The 21908-nt window shown below is 37.7% G+C and overlaps 3 protein-coding genes and 1 long non-coding RNA gene across 4 annotated transcripts; 3 read left to right on the top strand and 1 right to left on the bottom strand.

Moving 5' to 3' along the window:
* The first annotated feature begins 1211 nt into the window (after positions 1-1211).
* Positions 1212-7634, top strand: LOC140773379 (pyruvate dehydrogenase E1 component subunit beta-1, mitochondrial). Its single transcript, XM_073115895.1, has 15 exons — positions 1212-1332; positions 1547-1601; positions 1736-1813; positions 2264-2344; positions 2424-2450; positions 2560-2622; positions 2769-2855; positions 4591-4716; positions 5672-5805; positions 5890-5962; positions 6053-6118; positions 6539-6577; positions 6684-6808; positions 7092-7206; positions 7341-7634. The coding sequence occupies exons 2-15, from the start codon at positions 1551-1553 to the stop codon at positions 7407-7409; spliced, it is 1134 nt and encodes a 377-aa protein (XP_072971996.1). The 5' UTR covers positions 1212-1332; positions 1547-1550; the 3' UTR covers positions 7410-7634.
* LOC140773380 (uncharacterized) lies at positions 6810-7128 on the bottom strand. The gene is made up of 2 exons (XR_012106452.1): positions 6985-7128; positions 6810-6881 (listed from the first exon to the last, which is right to left on the bottom strand). It is a non-coding gene; the product is annotated as an uncharacterized lncRNA (long non-coding RNA).
* Positions 7635-7921: 287 nt separating the features above from the next.
* LOC140773378 (uncharacterized protein At2g33490-like) lies at positions 7922-13523 on the top strand. Its single transcript, XM_073115893.1, has 10 exons — positions 7922-8838; positions 9346-9418; positions 9912-9986; positions 10504-10565; positions 10668-10736; positions 11380-11408; positions 11481-11688; positions 11794-12045; positions 12192-13024; positions 13133-13523. Exons 1-9 carry the CDS (start codon positions 8725-8727, stop codon positions 13014-13016), a joined length of 1707 nt encoding a protein of 568 aa, XP_072971994.1. The 5' UTR covers positions 7922-8724; the 3' UTR covers positions 13017-13024; positions 13133-13523.
* Positions 13524-15461: 1938 nt separating this feature from the next.
* On the top strand, positions 15462-21590 carry LOC140773377 (uncharacterized). Its single transcript, XM_073115892.1, has 7 exons — positions 15462-15650; positions 16655-18325; positions 18447-18692; positions 19108-19188; positions 20396-20552; positions 20628-21022; positions 21358-21590. Exons 2-7 carry the CDS (start codon positions 17081-17083, stop codon positions 21412-21414), a joined length of 2181 nt encoding a protein of 726 aa, XP_072971993.1. The 5' UTR covers positions 15462-15650; positions 16655-17080; the 3' UTR covers positions 21415-21590.
* The last annotated feature ends 318 nt before the right edge of the window (positions 21591-21908 follow it).

Below are 21908 nucleotides of genomic sequence, written 5' to 3'. Positions count from 1 at the left end.
CGTATAATGTAATAAGATCTAGAGTATATTGAAAGAAGTGGAGCACCATCTTATTCATCACTTGTTTATGATTTATAATAAGGATCATTGCACGAAAAGAATAAGAAATTAGATCAGCATCTCAAACTTTCTGGAGGTAAAGCCCAAAGTTAGTTGAAAAAAAGAATTAGTGATCCAAATCACTGTCAACATTATCCTAAACCAATTGTCTTAGATTTAATGGACTACTATATTAGTTAAGCTACAACATGCCATTTAGATAATACTATTATCTCATATAATATAGGATGGCTTTAAACATATCCAAAAGGTTTAGTGCCTCAAGCCCTCAACTATGAATCATTAAATGTCAACTGTTTCATTCATATATTATTAGATTAAATAGGTAAAAAAATCAACACTTCAATTACAGAGGAACAACCTGAGATCTGAAAACCTTGAAATCATGACTGTTAAAATATTCCTGTTACCAATAAGGTTAGGATGGAAATATACACACACCTACCTCTCCAAAGGTCAAGAGGGTGTCTGAAACCATTTTTTTAAGTGGCATTAAATCTCATCTTAATAAAAAGTTATTATGTTATAGTCTAATATGATATTTTTTTGAGTTAAATATATTTTATTATACTATACTTATGCTTAAATACAGTTTTGTTACCGAACGAATCCGAGTACTATAAACTAAAATGTTTCTGTCTTAATTAACAAAATTTGCCCTAAGTTACTAGGATTTTCCATTATAATAATTTATCATAAGCCTAATTTACTCTTCTCCTCATTTTGTTCTTCTATTTAATATAACAATGACATCTCACTAATTTAGGCAGGGCTCAGCTAAGTGGGACAAAATTAGTTGATTGGGACAAAACTTTAACATATTGTTTAATTTGAGACTAAGTCTCGAACTCAATTAATTAATCTTAATTTAAAAAAATAAATTTAATTATATATAAAAAAAGTTATTTGATTACTTAAACAAGAAATTTCTAAATCAGTTTGGAAGCTTATGTCATGTACTGATTTGGTATAAAAACTTATACAAGCAAATAAATATTATGTGTAATTACATAAAGGCAAAGTGCATTTAACTTTTATTTATAGATTTATTTATTTTGAAGTAGGTGGGCAGATCCGATGTATACACCCCATCGGTCAAAAATAGTAAGCAATAATGACATTTCCAGGGTGTTTTATGCAAAACTCATCATAAAAATATCGGTAGACTTCTCCAACTTGTTCGTTGCCTTCTCTTCTCCCTGTAGCCCAAATCTTCGTCACTTCTCTTTCATCCCTCTCTCCAATCCTAGGTTTTTTACGCGATTCACTCTTGTGAGTCTTAATCAACATAATCCCTTTTCGATTTTTTTTTTCCGATTTAAAGTGTAGAGATTGAGATCCAGGACTTTCCATCTTTTAACCTTTTTTTCTTCGATTTTTTTTCCGATTTATTTAGTCGAATCGGACGCTAGAATTTATCTTGTCATTAGATTTTGTGAACTTTTCTTGGTCCCGTGATAATTTATCTGGACTATTTGATCGACAGGAAGATGTTGGGAGTCGGGAGGAGAAAGATCGCATGTGGGAGCTTCCCTCCTTCGGTGAGAAGAAATTTGTTCTTTATTTTTGTTGCCTATTTGCTCTTATTAAGTTTTGAGTCGTCGATCGTTGGTTGATGCTGTTCTTATGGGTTCTTTAACTGAATCGTACCCCGCATTGTTGTCGATTTTGCCAGATTTTAGGGCAGGTGATACAGAGGATTGGACCCATTGGATCCGTTGTCCAGAGAAATTACTCAGCTGCCGCGAAAGAGGTAATTTTAATGGGTTTCTATGTCGGTCATTTGAGGAAGTTCATAGTTTTACAGATTTCAGTGACCGTCACGACTGAATTTTATTAACTGTTGTATCATTCCGCTAGTAATAAGAGATTTATAATTTATGGAATACCTCCTTGATGGTTATGCCAATTTGGCCTTAAATGCTCGTCAATATGACTTAATTTTAAATGTTTTCTTTGTTTGTTATTTTGTATCTTGTAGCAAATTTCATGTGGTTGATTCTAGTTGATGAATTTAGTTTCATATGGTTCTCAAAGAAGGTTACTTATATGCATCAAAATATATGACATGTTTTGCTTCAGTATGGAGGTTCTTAAAACATTATAGGGTCTGTCATTTTAACGTTTCTTACTATAGTCAAGTGGCTTTTTGATTGACTTGGTAAACAAGAAAGAGATTTGATTCTCTTTGTACTTTGTATAGATGACTGTTCGTGATGCTTTGAACTCTGCACTTGATGAGGAGATGTCTGCAGATCCTAAAGTTTTCTTGATGGGTGAAGAGGTAACTCTGGGAAAAGCAAGTTGACTTTTATTCTGGTCCATCTATTTCTCTCATTTAAATGATAATATTTGTCTTGTAGGTTGGAGAATACCAAGGTGCTTACAAGGTAATAATTCTTGGCTTTGTAAAATATGAGGCTGGCTCCACTTCTACATACTTGATGGCCTTTTCTTATCTTAATTGTGTATCTATTCTCTTTCTGTTGTTTCTGCTAGATTTCCAAGGGTTTGCTTGAGAAATATGGTCCTGAGAGAGTTCTTGATACTCCCATCACAGAGGTTGTATTTTGCTTTCTTTCTTTTGTTCGCCAGGATTTTTCTTCTGCTATAAGAGTTGGACATTTTGAGCTATTTGATGTCTTTCATACAGATGCAGATTCTCATGAGAGTAAAAATCAACTCTAATCAATGATCTCATTTTGCAGGCTGGATTTACTGGAATTGGAGTTGGTGCAGCTTATCATGGTCTTCGACCTGTTATAGAATTTATGACATTCAACTTCTCAATGCAGGTAAGCTGTTTACCAACATTTATGCAGTTGAAATATTTGACAGGATTTAATAAAATTGTGGAACTGAAAGGTCTTCTTTAGGCATGGATTTGATCACTTTTGACCAATTGAACTTATATATTATTTTGCAAGCCTTCATGAGAAAAGTAGCTAGGATATACACAGCTGCTGGCTGAATCTCTCTAGATGTTGAACTATGAAAATCTTTAGCTGTTCAACATAAAATGTTTTACTTGCTTTCGTCTTGTTGGAGTTGATGAGTTTTTGTCTAATTTTATTAAGTTTGAACTATGCAAGTTGGTCTAGTATTTTGATGATGACCATTCCAGTTCTTGTGGAATTCATATTCAATTATTTCCTAAGAATCATTCGGTTAAGCAAAATGCGGCACAGTGGCAGTAACAGATATTTATTCCCATAGTAGATGTGCTGCAGTTTTTTCCTCCTTTCCTTTTTTAAAGAAAGCTTTATCTTATCTTTCAGAATTGCAGGAAAAATTGGTTCCCTAGATTGCATATTTCCCTCTATATATAAATCATCTTGTTCCTAGGACATATTCGAGTTTTATCTGCATGTGCATAATCTTTATGTTTGAAAGGGTAGGTTTATCTTTCACTTAATCTTGCAAGTGGATGACAGGCTTCTCTTTCTAAAGTTTTAACATTATCTCAATGATTCATGGACGATGCCATGCTGTGAGTTGGTCCTGCAAGTTCTTTTATCAAATATATATTCATCTTTTATACAGACAAACATGATTAGCACAGTTCCTATGTAGACCTATTACTGATTTCAAGTTCTTTTATCAAATACCACATATATTCATCTTTTATACAGACAACCAAGATTAACACAGTTCATATGTAGACCTATTACTGATTTCTTCCAATGGATGGTTCCATCAAGTATTGCTATACAGTCTTTATTAGTGTTTTTGTGTTATACTATTTTGGCATTACTATCTGTTTGACCAATATGAGGCTAATGATATCAAAGAAAGCTAAGACAGTAGTGTGAATGTTTACTTTTTAATGATAGATTCCTCCATCAGTCTAAATTGATTGGCATTGGCTGGTGGTGCCAGATCTTGAATATTTACTCATTAATCATGATTTATTTGTATTTACTTGGTGTACTTGTGACATTTTAGTAGACATCAAATTGATCATACATAGACTTTTGGTTGTGGCTTATTAATTTGATATCAATCTATTTATTAGGCTACTAACTTTGCCATGTCCTCGCTTATGTGAATATGCTAACTTGCTAGATCAATCATTTGTCAGTTTAGAAATTTGATCATAGCTTTTACTTGCAATTCATGCTTAGAATTCAATCTCCAAGGGTCAAGGGGAGCACTGATCCCTTGTATTAATTTAGGCTTTATCTTAAATTTCTATGTCCCATTTCACTATAATTTAAGCTTTCTCTGTTTTCTACTTTATAAGTCTTGTTATCTTACACCAATTTTTTTTAAAAATTTCCCAGAACTTCTTAAAGTCTGGTAAAATAATTTATCCTGGAACTTGTAATTCATGGAGAAATTTTTGCATTTTAGTGAATTCAGGAATATGACATGTCACAGATTCAAACTTTATAACTCTCTGCAATAGCAAAAGTCTTTTATCCTACACTGGCTGATTTCATGCTTTTTGTAGCAATAAGATGTTGTATATTTTACTTCTGGAACAAATGCCACAGCTGTCTTGTATGTGTACTTCTCTATGTATTGCAGGCGATTGACCACATTATCAATTCTGCTGCGAAATCAAACTACATGTCAGCTGGTCAGATAAATGTTCCAATTGTTTTCAGAGGACCAAATGGTGCTGCGGCTGGAGTTGGGGCTCAGCATTCACAGGTGTGTGACTTTGCAGATTAGATTCTAATTCTATAGTCATGTTCATTTTTTGTTTCCTTTAGTTGCTCTAGAAAATCAGGTGTTCTATACATATGATTATACTATTAAGAAGATAAGCATCTATCTAATGCAAAGAAGTTGACCAGAAAGTATCTACTTTTAGTGGTCTACCTGAGAGCAGCTTGCCATATGAGGAGAATCTATGAGCATGACTAACTGTGATCACTATAATATTGTAAGGTCTGACATCGTGACATCGTGATGATAAGAATTTCTGTGGAGGCAAGCAGTGACCCATTTGGTTTGTATAGCTTGTATTTTTGTGAGCTCATGTTCTTATGCTTCTCCCTTTTCATTTTATTGTGTAAATTATAAACTTAAGATCATCTATGTAATTGCTCTATAATGTTCTTTTACTGGATTTATTCTTGCTATTTTGGACCTTACAGATCATTGTGGACATGTATATTCTCTATGGTATGCTTTGCTTTATGAGGCCAGAAGAGATAGCATCATAGCATATTGTGCTGTGTTTGCAGTTTTCAAGCTTGTCATAGAAAAGCTAGTTTGGCTGATGGCTTTGTGCACTTATATTACTCGGCGTCTTTTGAAAGCAACACTAAAATAGAGAAGCAGTTTAATCTAAGGCATGTCCAAGAGAGAATCTGGTTGCAAGTGATAAAGCAATTTGATTTCGTAGTTTGCTGATTGTTTTTTTGGTGATGTTATACAAGCCAGGTCCAGTTAAACCCCATAAAATAATAAACTATGCAGGCTATAGTTAATTAAGATAGGAGTATAGAACATCCTAATAGTTGTGTTGCTTCCGTTCTATGTCCTGCTTATTTAACTTCTATATCATCTATTCAAATATCTGCAGTGATTGCTCTTCTTTTTGCAAGTAGCAGCACTAATAAGCTGTCAGAAGAGTTGCTCACTGTTTATTCATTTTCAGTGCTATGCTGCTTGGTATGCACATGTCCCTGGATTGAAGGTGCTAACCCCCTATTCATCTGAAGATGCTCGCGGCTTGCTAAAAGCAGCAATAAGAGATCCAGATCCTGTTGTTTTTCTTGAAAATGAGCTACTGTATGTGGTGCTGTGCCTCCATGATATAAGAAGTGAACATTTGCATGATATATGAGCTCTAAATTTGTATATTTTGTCTTTCAGATATGGAGAGTCATTCCCTGTTTCAGCTGAAGTTCTGGATTCTAGTTTCTGTCTTCCAATTGGGAAAGCTAAGGTATACACATTACATTTGCTGACAGTCCTAAACTCTCTTTCTCTCTCTCTCTCTAGTGACAAGCTCCTGTTATGTTCTCCTCCGTTGCAGATAGAACGAGAAGGAAAGGACGTCACAATTACGGCATTCTCAAAGATGGTTGGATATGCCCTTCAGGTGTGTAAATCATTACATCTCTGCATATATCTACTGGATTATCTCTGAATAGTATTTTCAGTTTTTCTTGAATTTGGGTAAATCAGGTCTTGTCATGGCATGAAACATGATATTCCGTTTATCCTCACTCTTAATATATAATGTTTAAACACTAACACTGCAGTCATTTTGAGCTGGAGGGTGCAATTTGCTTACTTGGAGAACGTAGAATTCAAATGACAGCCTCTTTAAACATTACTTTTTCTGGACATTTAATAGCTGAAGATGACTTTATTGTCTAGTTAGCTAGTTGGCCTGAATCCTTTTTATCGCAGTTCTTATATGTGCCTGCGACATGCTTTACATTTCTTCACTAAATGGATATTAGTATTTGCTTCACTTTCTACTTGAAATATCTCATTTATAATGGCTCATGTTCAGGCTGCGGAGATATTATCAAAGGAAGGAATCAGTGCTGAGGTAATAACATCTGGAAAACATGAGCAAACTTTCAGCATAACCAAAATATCAGTTTACATTTGATCTTACTTCTGTTTCTCTAGTTAACAGAAAATATGTATATTAGGTTATAAATCTCCGGTCAATTAGGCCACTAGACAGGGCCACTATCAATGCCTCTGTAAGGAAAACAAACAGACTGGTAACCGTTGAAGAAGGTTTCCCACAGCATGGCATATGTGCTGAAATATGGTTACCTCTCTCTCTCTCTCTCTCTCTCTCTCTCTCTCTCTCTCTCTCTCTCTCTCTCTCTCTCTCTCTCTCTCTCACACACACACACACACACACACACACACACACACACACACGCACGCACACACACGCACACGCACACGCACACGCACACGCACACGCACACGCACAAACACCACACACACACACACACACACACACACACACACACACACAAACACAAACACAAACACCACACACACACACACACAAACTCAGGTCCTGAACTGACATTCCTTTACAGCATGTCCGTTGTTGAGGAAAGCTTCGAATACTTGGATGCACCGGTTGAAAGGATTGCTGGAGCTGATGTTCCAATGCCTTACGCTGCAAACCTTGAGAGGATGGCTGTTCCACAGGTTGTTTACGTGCAGTTTTCTGGAAAAAGGCTACAAATATTTTCAGGAGAAAATAACCAACATAACAAACTAATGATTTCTCAGATGGAGATTAGATTCTTTCTGTTCCTTATGCCTCTTATTTCTGAATTCAGGTTGACGATATTGTCCGTGCAGCAAAGCGAGCATGCTACAGATCCGTTCCTATGGCAGCAGCTGCTTAATTTGATAATATACACATAGGGAAAAGAATGTGTATCAGCCCCTGCCACCAGCGATCTAATATTCCAGATCTTGCATAGAGGTTCTATCATTCTTTTATAGCAGTTGGATGACTGCAGTTCCTTCAAAAAGTTTTCCCTTAAATCTACTGAAACTTCTTACCAGCTCGCTTAACGTGGACTTGATGTCATGTTTAATAATGAAAATTCCCGACAAGTTTTCCCTTATGTTAAGGCAAGAATTGCCACTGTTTTGAAGCTTGTATTTTTTGCATAGAAAATTTCCTTTTCTTATAGTTGTTTTGATGTGAAAAACTGAAACCTTTACCTGGCCATTGTTTGGAACTTCTATCAAATGCTTTTCATCTATCCAGTTAGTATCTCAGATTCTATACTGTTAAAAACATAGATATCTGCATCTACTTAATCCGGGTTACATTAAATATGTGAATAATTTCTCCCATCATCTATTCTTATTGGGCTCACGCCCAAACTTTCTCTATCTATTTCCACCTCAACCTAAATTTATTTATATTTAAGTCGGTCAAAGAAAAAAAAAATCCTCCAAGGATCTGCTGCTTTCCTCCGAAATCTCTCTATCGCGGAGACGCCAGCTCATCTCCCTGTTTCTTATTCGTGAGAAGATCTAAGTGTCACGCGAGATAAGACCGTGGTACGTTGACCTTATCTTCGACATGTGAAAGAAAAGCTCCATCGTCCGATCCCGTACTCATAATTTAGTGATCCTCCCGACATGAAAGACATCACACCTTTCCTCTTCTGGAAAGAATCTTGTCGCATTCGGTGTGGTCCCAAACCATAGTTTGAGAAGGATTAGCTTATCCATCACCTGTCCCTAATTTGACCTTTTTTAATGTTCATCCTTAAATCAATCCAACTTAGAACCACAGCTATACCAAAATATTATATAGTTGCGAATGGAAACTATCCAGATTTTTTGCTTATCCAAGAACCGAGCGAACAAGCCGGAATAGTGGTTACGAGTAGTTATTGCGTATAATTGACTATATGGCTTTAGACCGGGGACTTGCTAAAATGGGAAGGAGAAGAAGCATCGTTGCCTCGTTGGGTATGTAGATAGAGAGAGAGAGAGAGAGAGAGGACCGACCAAAGAGGCTTCCATGATCCACCCGTTGTTCTCCCTCTTCTTCTCCTCCTCCTATTCTCCCTCTCTCTATCTCTAGGGTTTCACAAGTTTCTCTCCCGGTCATTCTTTTCTTGTTTCTTTTTGGTCCCCTTATCACTGTGGGGATTTGGCTTTGCATTCCGGAATATTTTGGTTGGTTTTGAGAAGGAGATGAAGTCGTCGTTGAGAAAGCTGCGAGGGTTCGCACTCCGACAAGATCCGAAGGAAAAGAGGACGCCCAAGCACTCGCTGGCTCACCAGGACGAGCTCCTCCAGGCCACCGAGGTCTAAATTTTGATCTAAGTTTCGTCCTTCCACATATAAAATAGAGTCTTTTTGGGTCAAATTTTGGATCTTATAGCCAGCTTGGACTCGTAGCGTGTTGAAATTTATATTTCCGTGGATTTCAATGTAACTGGTAGGAAGAATGCTGAATGACGCAATTCCCCCTTGCATTTTACATCCTTGCTGCTGCAATGCAACAATGAGGAGTATCCTTTTCCTTCCATATAGTAGTTTCCCTCTATTCTGTAAGGATCTAAGAACCGTCGGAGGAAACTTTGATTGATGTCATTGGTCTATATTTGTTACAAAGTGTTGGAATTTGACTTATATAAAGCAAGTTAGCTAAACTGAAACTCAATTGAAAAGTAAATCCAAGCGATGGGGCTATTGACTGAGTAGTATTACTTCATTCTATAAATTATCATGCTGGTTTACCTTGCCAAACTTTGATCTCCTTGCTGCAATTTGCAGGCAATTTGCCTCAAAATGACTGATTCTCTTTTGCAGGACATGCTTGACATGAGGAATTGTTATGATAGCTTGCTTTCTGCTGCTGCTGCAACTGCAAATAGTGCATACGGTATGTGGCTTTCATGATAGATTTGTTCTTCTATTTTCGTTTTCTGGTACCTCCCTAGAAAGAAGTTTGAGAGAACTTACATATCATGGATTCCTCATGTTGTGCGTGCAAGTTGGCATGCTGATACCTGCCATATTGGTGCCCTATTGGCCCCATACAGGGAAACATTTTGATGATTTTCCATGCCGTTTATGTCTATCATCCTACCTTGTGCGGAGTCCGCCAACCCCTTGTCTATATGGCATGGTTTATTGGTTTACCTAGGATCGGGGTATGCAGGGTCATATACTTACTCCTGAATTTTTCTGTTTCTTGTTGTTCAAGATATAACTATGCTTTAAATTGTTAGAAAAATTTACAAAGTATATACTCAAATATGAAAAATGTCTTGACTCTTTAGTAGTTTGAGAAGCATAACATCATTTCAAGGTACATTCTGTACCTATACCTACCTGTTTTTTTTGTTCTGAAAGCTTCAATCATGTTTTCACAGAATTCTCTGAGTCTCTGCGGGAAATGGGTACCTGTCTTCTTGAAAAAATTGCTCTAAATGATGATGAAGAAAGTGGTAATTGCATCAAAATTTTCTTCTCCTCCTGTATTTGTAGTGCTTTTCGCTAAGTCAGATACTTGATATAAAGGAGCAATTGTTGCTCCTTCACAAATTTAACCATAGATTGAGCTTTACTGGGGAACCCAAGTACCACTACAATTATATCCTCTATCATAATTTGTTTCTTTTAGTTAATTTTTGTCAGTTAATCTGTTATCTGTTTGTTTACCAGATCCATTTAGTGAAATGATTTGAGTTGGTTTATTGTGTAACCAGGTCCACAAGTTAGCCTCATAATTTGAACACACACACATAACAGACACATACTGATTATGTCCTAATAAGTTAGGATTCATTTGTATACGTTTTTTGTTGATCTCTAATTTGGGCAATGTTCTTTTTTAACTTATGTCATCATTTCTTAGTCTATCAGGTTCTTTTAGTCCCCTTGTGATGGATTGCACTTACACCTATCCATTGTAATACACTATTTTCTATTTGACACATTATAGTACTTCATTGATGCATTCAGGAAGGGTCTTGTTGATGCTTGGGAAAGTACAATTTGAACTTCAGAAACTTGTTGACAGCTATGTAAGTTCCTTGTTGCTTTTCTCTGAACTGGTAACTTGGCATATTAATATTTTAGAATGTTTCAGTTCAATTGTTTAATTCCCTATTATTTTCCATCCCCAGCGTGGTCATGTCATTCAGACCATTACGACCCCATCAGAATCTCTTCTCAAGGAGCTTCAAACTGTAGAGGTTTGCACTTCTTCATTTTATCTTCTTCTCTTTGATTTGAGTAGAGTGAATGGGTGATCAGACTAAAATTCAATGGAACATCTAATCACTAATACATGCTATTTAGATGTTCTTCAGACTATAGTGGTATAGGAACATGTGGATGCAGTCAAGAGATGCTGAAGATCATTATGTTTTTTTTAGTCATTGATTTGGTTCTGAGCGAACTTCAAGTCTTCAACATTTTGTCATATTCGTATGTTAGGAAGCTCATTGGTATTATTACTCCCCCTAAAATTCTCTGGTTATAACGGGACTTTTAAATAGACAAATATATGATTGTTTTCTTGTGGTTATGATAAGTATCAAGCTGTAGCATGATTACAGAAGATTTCAATAATTGAAGGTGCTGAATTTTGTTTTCAAGGATCAGCAGAAATAATTGGGACCAACCAGTATTATACCTGCCGGCTGCCATAGTATGTGCGACCTGGACAGAAATCCTTGATACTGTTTATTACTACATTACTTTTACATCATCGGGCTTCTTTTCACAAAATGTTCTTTTTGACTGTATGTGGTATATTTAAATTTTAGAAACAAGATATATAATTGTCATAGAAAGCAAATAATTGTTAATTTAATGTCATTATTGCCAATGCAGGAGATGAAGCGTCAATGTGATGACAAAAGGTATGAAACTTGCCTGGATTTTCATCCTGCCTTGCCATGATCTCTATCTCAAATTTAGCGTATCATGTACAGGGATTTGTATAAGTTCATGTTAGCGGTAGATAGAGATAAAGGAAGGTCAAGGCATACCAAAGGTGAAACATTCTCTTCAGAGCAATTACAACAAGCTCAAGAAGATTACCAGGAGGAGGCAACTCTCTTTGTGTTTCGGTTGAAATCACTAAAGCAAGGACAGTTTCGAAGTCTTCTGACACAGGCTGCTCGACACCATGCCGCCCAGGTGGTTTTCAAACTTGTTACATAAGTACTTTAGTGTAATAGAAGGGAAGTGATATACTAATATGCAATGGGCTAATGCCATTGATTCTCTTCTTCTCTGAACCAGTTGAGTTTCTTTAGAAAAGGATTCAAATCTCTTGAGGTGGTGGAGCCGCACATTAAAGTAGTCGCCGAACAACAACATATTGACTATAATTTCAGAGGTCTTGCTGATGAAGAATCGGATGAGGATGATCAAGATGATGAAGATGACAATGATGATGGTTATGATGGCAGTGATGATGGGGAACTGAGCTTTGACTATGGACAAAATGATCATGTTCCAGATGCTGCTTCTGTATCTAGAAACTCAATGGAGGTAAGAAGATGCACTAACAAGCTTCTGTCAGGATATTCTGCACAAAATCTGAAGCATGACCTAGTACTAGTTGAAACTTGGAATCACATAAGTAGTTTGGTTTCTATCCTGCAACTCTGATTTCCTGATCTCTTCTTTAATTGCAGGAATATCTAGACAGAGGACATGCAGATTTTGTCTCCTCCAATGCAAGATCAAGGGCTGGCAGCTATTCTGCACCGCTCTTCACTGACAAGAAGTCCGAGGCATCAGAAAGGACAAAGGAGATGCGACCTTCCTCGACAAGGAAGTTGCACACTTATGTTCTACCTACGCCATGTGAAACCAGGAGCTCATCTTTGCCAGGGTCAGTCAATCCTATCCCTCAAAGTCTTCTGGAAAGCAACAAGGGTGCCCGGCCCACGCAACTGCGGCATTCATCTCCATTGCAGACGAGAGACTTAAGGGATAATGAACTACCAATTCCCACCAGACCAACGAGTTCACAGTCATCAGTTCTTAAAGAGTGTAACACAAACAGTGGGCCAACGAGGTTGCCTCCTTCGAATGAGGGGCTGGGATTACCAGGCCATAGTCCTCAAAATGCTTCTGATATGAAAAAGATCAAGAGAGAAGCTTTCTCTGGTCCATTGACAAGTAATTCTTCTGCAGCATTGCCAACACTTGTTTCCACACCTCAAGCATCAACCCAAAAGGTGTCCCCTGGCGCATCTCCACTTGCAGTCTCATCACCAAAAATTAACGAGCTTCATGAACTTCCTCGACCCCCGACCACTTCATCAAAGCCTAGAAGACCTCCGAATCCTATGACTCATTCGGCCCCCTTGGTGTACAGAGATCAAGTGTACTCCAGAACAAGAAATATGCCATCAAATGCATCACCACTGCCAACCCCGCCTGGGGTGATGGCACGTAGTTTTTCAATACCTTCCAACGGTCAGAGAACGCCCGGTCCAGAATCAGCAGCTTGAGGATTAAGGTGAGCTTTATAAGAGTCGATTGTGGTATCATGAACAACGTTAAGCCTTCTTGAACTCTGTTAATAACCAAATCATCAGTCATATTGTTTCTGATGTTTTGTCTGCAGAGTGCTTGGAATTAAACCTCGGCTCAGGAGCACCAAACTCATCAGTCAGCATGCTCGTAAGAATCTTCCTGCCGTTTTTTGTATGTATTAATATCTGTGTATTCTTAGCTTGCCTTACAGCAGTGAGAGTATAAACAGCAGTCGAGGATATTTGTCTTCGTTCAATCTGCTGGTTTCAGTAGTGAGTATTATCCTCTTTGGCTGCTGTTCTATGTCAACATAGCTCCACCAATTCATCATATGTGACTTTTTCACTGTAACATAACAAAGTTTGATATCCTCACATTCACTTGAAAAGGACTCAAAATTGTTATCTTCTTCTAGATCCCATCTTGTATTGAGGATATCTCTTAGCTGTCAGCCTTAAATTATTTGTCCATTAAATGGACAAGAAAGTTAGCAATGCAAACACGGGTCCATCAATTCAACAAAAGAGTATATGACAAGCATCATATTATTTCATCAACTACGGTCCCTGATAGAGACTTATCTTTCCCAACATAAAATAATCAAGATTTTGGTCGAGATTATCCTCTGCCAATCATGGGTTAAAATCATTATTTCCTCTGAGCCTTTGTATATTACCCACCTACATTATGGTCTTACATCCTCGACCTACTTCTCTTTCCAACTGCAATTATTCTCCATTCTCGCGGTGGGTGTCAGTGTAGATTGTGGAATTAGGAAACCATCGACAACAACAACAACAACAGGGGCCCTGTGAAAGAAAGATAGATAGAAAGGAAAAGAGAAAAAAAAATATATATATATATATATATCCCTTGGTCCTCAAACGCCTCATCCACAGCCATTGAACGTGGTAAGAGACTCGCCATCTCATAGTAATAGTGATGACACCCATCCCTGTCTGGGTGCGGAATTAGGTACTCTTTTTATTTGCAACTTCGCACATTTAAAATGGCACAAGTGGCCTGTTCCTGGCCATCCACGCAACAGGGTGTAGAATGTAAATGTATAGTTTACTTTTATTTTCTTTTTGTCAGTACGTTGGGGGTGTAAATGTAATCGACGTCAAGCCGGAATTAAAATTAATTTAGAGTTTAATTTTAATTCTAGCCGATTTCGAGCTCAAACCTAAATAAACCAATTGATAATCAATTCAAGATAAATTTTGAGTCTGATCAAACTCGAATTAAATTACATGTAATTTATAATATAAAGTAATAGATATGTTTATATATTTAGAAAAATTATGATAAGATTAAAAATTTAGAATTAAATTCTATAATATCAGAATACGTAACAATCTATTCAAGTAAATATTAGAATATAACATAATATAGAAAGTATTACTCGTGATCAAACTTTGGCTTAAAATTATTTTCGAGTCTGAGTTAGATTTATCGAGCTGAGTTTAAGCTGGCTTCATTATTTTGACAGCACTACCAGTACGGCTAAAAGTAGGTCGGTGATTTGCAAAGAAAAGAAAGAAACTACGTATAAAAAGCCGTACTCCCCCTCCACCTCCCATTTGACGCATCGCGCGCATCACTCGACACGTGTAAGGGCGCCCGCCCAGTTCGTCGACACGAGCCAACTGCTTCTTCGTGACCCGTGACTCGTGGGGAGAGGAGGGCATCGCACCAATCCAAAGAGATAGAGATCGGACGGGTCAGAGGGAAGCCTCGTGCGGAACACTAAATGACTCTTTTGTCCTCTTGCACAGCTATGTAGTCATGTACTCTCTCTCTCTCTCTCTCTCTCTCTCTCTCTGTCTGTTACAATGGAATGAGGACTGAGGAGGGACCGATCTGGGAATAGGTGAAAGTTTGAGGATGTGTTTTGACTTTCGAAGGGGAAGTTAATTAGCTTCAATTAATTATACGTGTGAGGGGGGGACGGCGACAGAGAAGTAGACGCAAACGAATACTTCCATTATTTTCTATTTATTTTGTTCTTTTAATTGAACCGGAGATAGGCGATAGGCGCCAACCCCCCCACTATTTTTTTGTTTTTGTTTTGTTAAATTACTTCAGAAGAATACTTTTACTTTGTTTACCTACCATGATTCAAAGATGTAGCTAACCTAAATTCTTCCTCTTAATCACATGGGCACTAATAGAATTATTCTAATAAATTCACCATTAATTACATTGAGGTATCTCACCACTCTCTCTTGGCTACAATAACCACAAAGATTTGGGGGGGGGGGAGGGGTGGGGTTCAGCATTAGACCGGGTTCAACCAAGAAATATCGCTCTATCTTGATTGGAACCGGAGTTGGTGTACGGATTCTGGCGGAAAGCAAACCCGAACCGCGGCTTTTTTTTTGTTTTTGTTTCAAGAAAACTAGAAAAGAAAGTACTGGTTTAACCGATGACGCAAATGGAAGAGAGAGAGAAAGGGAGGAGAGAGAGAGAGAGAGAGAAGATATATTGGATTCGGAGATGGGAAAGGAGAGGAGGAACTGGGTCGTCTTCCTTTTTTTCCTAGATTCTAGTTGCTAAACTAAAATAAGGTTACAGGAATTGGGTTGCTCTGATTTCTTCCTCTAGAGGTGGGTAGCCGCTTCCGATCTTTGAATTTGAATTGGCTTGGTATTTGTTTTGCCGTTTCGACGTTGATTTCGTCGCTCGGAGGCTGGTGAGGGGGAAAAGGTGGGCTCTTGGTAAGGAATGTGTGCCGTGGACGGAACGTCTTGCGGCAGTATCCGGGCTTTGATCCGTTGTTTTCGGTGTTGGGTTTCGCCTTTCCTTCTTCGTATCTGGTTTTCTGATTTGGGTTTTTTTTTTTTAGGTAGACATTGGTACTCAAGGTGGATTTTTTTTTTTTTATTTTCCTTTTCATTTTTCTGTGCTAGTATACCTTTTATGTTTGGTTTCTTTTGTGATCAGGGATGGTTATTTCATGCATTTATCTTGTCCCCAAAATAAACAAATATATTAGTGAATCATGTTTTGTTTTGTTTTTTATCTTGATAATTTTGGTTGTGACTTGTGAGGTGATGTATGGTGTGTGGGCATGCATCTCAAATCTTCTAAATTTCTTTAGTCGTCTTCTGTTCCGGATTAAGATGTGTGTTTTCTTTTACAGTGTAGGTAACTCCAATTGATACGAGACGTGCTTCTTTTCTTGTTTATTTTATTTTTGTTTCGTTTTAGTTGGCAATGGTGTTGATCGTTTAGTTTGGTGTTTGGACTTTTGGGGAGATTTAACGTCTTTACTTTCATTTACAGGCAGAATACACATATCTAAGTTACCTTTTGCTCTGTATCATTTTCCTATTCTGAGGTTTTATTCTTGGCTTTATGTTATGAATTCTTAGTCAGCTTTAGAAGCATCATTTGCTAAATGGCCATTTGGAACTTTGGTGCTGTTAAAATAAAGAAATTGCCATTAATTGCCTTTTCTCTTAGTTTCAGCCAATGTTCATCCAGTAAAATGATAATCACATCTTGCAAAATTGGATATTTTGATTCCTTGTCTTAGTTATTCTTACTGATTATTCACAATTTGGCTTTATTATCTGTTCTCTGATTTGTCCTTGCTTACACTTTCCAGGATTTCAATTTATCATTTGGTAAGATGGAATGCCAACGCTTCAATGCTTGCTCAAATGATGTTCGACAGTTTTCAGGCGCCGCAGTTAATCTTGCCTTGCCAGGGGTTGATAATCGATAAAGCAACTTTTGATAGATGTGTTGATTTTCTCTTTTATAGATGTTGAGGTTTCATAATTTAGTCAGTCTAAGTTTAGATGCTATTGAGCAGTAGACCTCATTCACTGCAGATTGTAGTTATCTGAGAAAGGCACAAGGGGGGTTATCTTTCCATATGTTCGGAGAGATGGTCTTGTTCACAATGAAGAACACAAATATTTAAATAATAAACCTAAAAGCAGTAACCGACAGGAATAAAACTAAGGGCTGAACAACTGAGTCACAACGGGATAGCGGTGATCTTAGACAGTTATATTGCAGATATCCAATGGGCTTACCTCAGATATCACCTGTCACTGACGAAGCAACAACAACACTGAGCACTTTCGTGTCAACTCCTCACTTTGGTGGTATTAGCAGCTGTGACTTGGATGGATTGCATGGAGGAAGCTCAAGTTGTAGGATTTCAGGAGAACTTCCATGCACCTCCAATGGTGATTTCCAGAGAAACAACACATTGGAAGTTCAGAAAGGATTGGATGGGCCTTTGAAGTATAGAAATGCCATTGACGGAGCTACAAGCCTCCAAAGGCTGAAGATTAATTCTCAGGATACAGACGGTAGTTTTCTTCCTAGAATGGGACAGCCTGTTCAGAGGCCTGTAATGCGAGTTGTAGGTTTCGAATCAGGTCATACGGGTCCTTCTGACAGTGCCTCATCTCTAGCTGTTGATAGATCTGATCCCTTATTTGATCCGCATGTGCCCCATGTCAGGAAGCGCTTACTCTCTCCATTGAACAGTATGCTTCATAAGCAGTTCCATGGTGATTTGTTGGACATTGGTTGTAGTGAGGTTAGAAGTGATTCCTGTGGCTCTACTAGAAAACACAGTACATTCAATGTGCAAGAATTTAAGAAAGTTAATGTTGGAAACCCTGCTTCCCTTGATTCTCCAGTTTGGCCTGTCCCTAGAAGCTCAAATTGGGGTAGCTGGGATAGTGATAGATTCATTTGCAATTCATTCACTGATGGTCCTTTGCTCGACAACAAGGAGTCATTTTCTTTCTGTAAGCAGTCACCTGCAGATAGAGTTAGTACTGAGAAAGAAACTAGTATATTAGGACCTTTTACTAGGGCAGTTGCTATATCACCAAAACAGGTCCACTCACCACCACTCATGTCTCCTCTTGGTCCTAAATGGTCTCCAAGAATGAGCATTGCTGGAGTCCGAAGGGATATCATGAAAGATATCGAAAGTGACTTTTCTATTTTAAAGAATGAGAAAGAAGCAAATGCTGAAAGAAGATCAGGTGTCTTATTTCCCTCAGAAAAAGGTGATGTTAGAACAGGGGATATATTAGAAGAAACTGACATATTACACGAGGAATTTGATCTGTTTACCTCCAATAGAACATCCAATAGAGGCCGAAACTGTGTTTTGGCTTCAGCCCCTGCATCTAATTGTATGAATTATGTTAAAAGTTTGAGTCTGCTGCCTGTCAGGAGGTCACTAGTAGGTTCCTTTGAGGAGTCACTATTATCTGGCCGGTTCTCATCTGGGAAAGTTAGCCAGGTTTGTCATCAAATCGTCATCTTTTGTTGTGGTGTTCAATGATGCTTTTAGCCTTCCAATTTTATAAATAAAATGAGCATGACATCTGTTCTTCTTTTTTTTTCTCTCCTTGTAACTGCAGACAATTGATGGGTTTTTGGCCGTGTTAAATGTAACCAGTGGTAGCTTTTCTCCAGCATCTCAGAAACTACCTTTTGCAGTAACAAGTATTGATGGTGATAGCTCCCTGCTTTACTATGCGTCTATTGATCTTGCGGGAAGAATGCTTCCAAACAAAAGCCCAAAGTTGAGAAGAAGCCTTAGCAATGATGATTCACGAGTTAACAGAAGTCGCTTGCGCATTCCTATGAAAGGGCGTATACAACTGGTACTAGGTTTCTTAGCCGACAAAAACTGATTTGTGATCAAGTTAGGCTTATCTTGTGATTAGTTGCTAAGATACAATATTTTAGTATACAAGATAAATAGATGAGGCTGATAATCTGGTTGATACTTCCCCATATGGAAAGCAAAAAATGAGACCAAGAACCACATTATCCAACATGTTGCATTAGAGTCCTAGAATGATAAGGATCCATTGTAAGACATGTTAAAATATTGGTTGAAGCAACCATTGACATTCCTATCTGACATGGAGTGCTTATAGAGAGAAATTTTGAATATCCCCATTTCCCTAGAAACAAACTCTCCATGAATGAAGGCAGGAATGGATAATAGAATGGTTTTTTTTTGCAGTGTATTTTCCTGTTTCAGAATTTTCTTCTGAATTGTTGGTTTAACAGGTTCTCAGCAACCCGGAAATGACTCCCCTGCACACATTCTTTTGCAACTATGATTTGAGTGACATGCCTGCTGGAACTAAGGTATGAAGTTTAACTTCGGTATTGTAGAACATATTCACATGATAATGAGTTAATTATTTTTATCAGTGTGAGAATGTCCTATAACATATATAAAGCCATAGTATGCCAGATGAGAGCTAGAGCAGGATCATGGGAAAAGATTTAATACTGTGCATCTTGACCAAATGTCTGTGCAGTCCCTAATTAAGATACTTTCTCTTTTTTCGTTCAGTTATTTCATTATTGTTGATTTGTAAGTTAGAGAAAATTTTATTTTGAATTGGATGTCTGTCTAGGATTAATGTGATTGATTTCCCAAGTGATTGGGAATGATATAGTAGTTTGATATGACTGGTTAGTATCGCCTCTGCATTGGCAGAATTCTTATGCGTTAGAACGCATTCTATTCAACTCCGATTAATCTAGTGACTGTAATCAGAGAATATGCTGATGGAATTAATTCAGTGTTGAGGTGCTGTTTGATATTGAGCCTAGGATCAATGGTCAAACTTGGCTCATTTTGTGTAAGCATGAACAAGCCCATTTGATTACAAAAATGAAGACAAATTGAAATCAAGATCTGATAAATCAAGCCTGATTTTTTTAGAGCCTTATTGAGCCGAGCAATGTCTAAGCTTGGCTTAATATTAGTTATGAACCTAAGAATGATCTAGCTTGGCTGTTTGAATTTGAGCTAAGCATGATCAAGTCTTATATTGAGCAGTTTTTGAGAGAAGCTTGAGCTGATATTTTGAAAGCCCTACCTAGGCTTGAGACCTAGGCTTGAGTATGAGATGAGTTACGGGGAAAGGCTGGATTTGGACGAGCATCAGATATTAGGTATGAGGATGGTTGGGAGCATAGAAAGGAAGGGATATTTGGAGGAAAGGGCCTTCCGTTTGACCCTTGTGGGATGGTGGAAGAGGAAATAGGAAGAAGGATAGGAAGACATGTACTTCAACTATTATTCTTTGTTGCCAAAGATGTGTCAATTGAACAAGGAAGTAGACAAAGAGGAAGGTCAGGGATGAATGTACTTTTAGTATTTTCTGACGACATTAGACTTGAATGTTGTATATATGGAACATCAAAATCATAGCAGCATAGATGATGTAGAAAATAAAGCAGTGTTTCAGTTGCTATAGGTAGAATAGTCATTTTCCCTGATATATGCTTTATGTATGTTCTATAGACTTATTATGTTGCTTTTAATCTTAAAATGATGCAGACTTTCATGCGGCAAAAGGTCACTCTAGCATCTTCCGGGTGTCCATCTAATCCAGTGAAAGTAGGAAGCAAGGACAGTGACATGAATGTCGGGCCTAAAGCTGGATCAGTCCCAAATGGAAGTGATCATAGAGATTGTGACCGTGAATTTGCTGAATGTAATTGATTTATTAAATGTATCTAGTTCTATCAGTAAGTTTTCGAGTAACTGAATGACCTCTGATTTTTTTCAGGTTGCATACTTAAACAGCACACTAACCTGGCAAATAAATCACAAAATGGAGGTCAGGCAAGCACAGAATATTTCTTTTCGGAGGATGGTTGTGATTCCCCCAACAGAACGGAAGGTAATACAGACCATAACAGTAACCACTCTCGGGAAACTAGTCATAGCTCGTCGAAGGTCAATGATAGTTTAGCTGCCCCTGGTGTTCTTCGCTATGCTCTGCATCTACGTTTTCTAAGTCCCTCTTTGAAGAGATCACAAAGATCAATGCAAAGATGCAAATCTGATATCTCCTCAGTACCAAGCAATAGTAGTCCAGAGACAGAGGAGAGGCGCTTTTATATGTATAATGATCTTAGAGTCGTGTTTCCTCAACGCCATTCGGATGCGGACGAGGGAAAGGTATGGAAATTCTTTCTTTAAGAGTGCTTCCTATACTTTCTTCTACTACGAAAGAATTCGACTCTCGAATTCCTCTATCAGTACTGCTGTTTAAGTAGCGATGGAAACTTTAATCGGGATTTCAATATCCTATGCTGTCCCTGTAGCATTAATTTGTGATCTTCTATCAAATTTTCTGACTTCAAGAACAAATGTTTTTTTTTTTTCTTTCATTGAGGTGCTTAATATAGTTGAAACTTTTACCATCACTTATGTTGCAAATGCATTCCTATCAGATTACTTCTAAAATTCACTCTCTTTTTTCCTTTTTGTTCTTCTGTTGGTGATTGTGGCAGCTGAGGGTGGAGCACCATTTCCCGGCGGATCCAAAATACTTCGACATTAGCAACTGACGCTGCTCACACACACATACACACACACACACACACACACACAGGGGTGTGATGTGTGGGCGAAATTGTATATATCTATGTTTGACCACCTCGGTCGTTTCATTATCTACAGTCTCTGGTCACAAAAATCTGTACAGAAATTTCTTCTAATGGTATGTCTTCCTCTTTCATTGTCCCATCTTTGTGTTGCCAATATGAGTAATCACGGAACAAGATCGCCCTCACTCTCAACTGCTACGAGCAGCACTGCAGCTTTGGTTGGGTCGATGTCTTATCAGATCTTTAAATGAATCTAGGCATAATAATAATAATGCTTGTTACTAAAAATATCTCTCATTTTGAGTTTAAATACTTATTCCCTTTTTATTTTTATATTACTCAGGGTATTGAGGCTATTTTAGATGTCTAGTTAATTTATCTTACTTAAAATGAATTTACTTTTTTGTTTCTCTCATTTTTAGCAACTAAACAACATCTAATAGCTGGTCATTCAA

The sequence above is a fragment of the Typha angustifolia genome, chromosome 13 (assembly GCF_048772165.1).
Source record: "Typha angustifolia cultivar Huaian chromosome 13, ASM4877216v1, whole genome shotgun sequence".
Classification (NCBI taxonomy): Eukaryota; Viridiplantae; Streptophyta; class Magnoliopsida; order Poales; family Typhaceae; genus Typha; species Typha angustifolia.
This window is presented reverse-complemented; position numbering and strand designations above follow the sequence as displayed.

Coding starts and splice junctions, on each gene's coding strand:
- LOC140773378 (XM_073115893.1), top strand. CDS start 8,725: ATGAAGTCGTCGTTGAGAAAGCTGCGAGGGTTCGCACTCCGACAAGAT. Junction 11,409..11,480: donor CGTCAATGTGATGACAAAAG/GTATGAAACTTG, acceptor TATCATGTACAG/GGATTTGTATAAGTTCATGT. Junction 11,689..11,793: donor CTCGACACCATGCCGCCCAG/GTGGTTTTCAAA, acceptor TCTCTGAACCAG/TTGAGTTTCTTTAGAAAAGG.
- LOC140773379 (XM_073115895.1), top strand. CDS start 1,551: ATGTTGGGAGTCGGGAGGAGAAAGATCGCATGTGGGAGCTTCCCTCCT. Junction 1,602..1,735: donor GTGGGAGCTTCCCTCCTTCG/GTGAGAAGAAAT, acceptor CGATTTTGCCAG/ATTTTAGGGCAGGTGATACA. Junction 6,119..6,538: donor TGGTTGGATATGCCCTTCAG/GTGTGTAAATCA, acceptor GCTCATGTTCAG/GCTGCGGAGATATTATCAAA.
- LOC140773377 (XM_073115892.1), top strand. CDS start 17,081: ATGGGCTTACCTCAGATATCACCTGTCACTGACGAAGCAACAACAACA. Junction 18,326..18,446: donor CATCTGGGAAAGTTAGCCAG/GTTTGTCATCAA, acceptor TTGTAACTGCAG/ACAATTGATGGGTTTTTGGC. Junction 21,023..21,357: donor CGGATGCGGACGAGGGAAAG/GTATGGAAATTC, acceptor TGATTGTGGCAG/CTGAGGGTGGAGCACCATTT.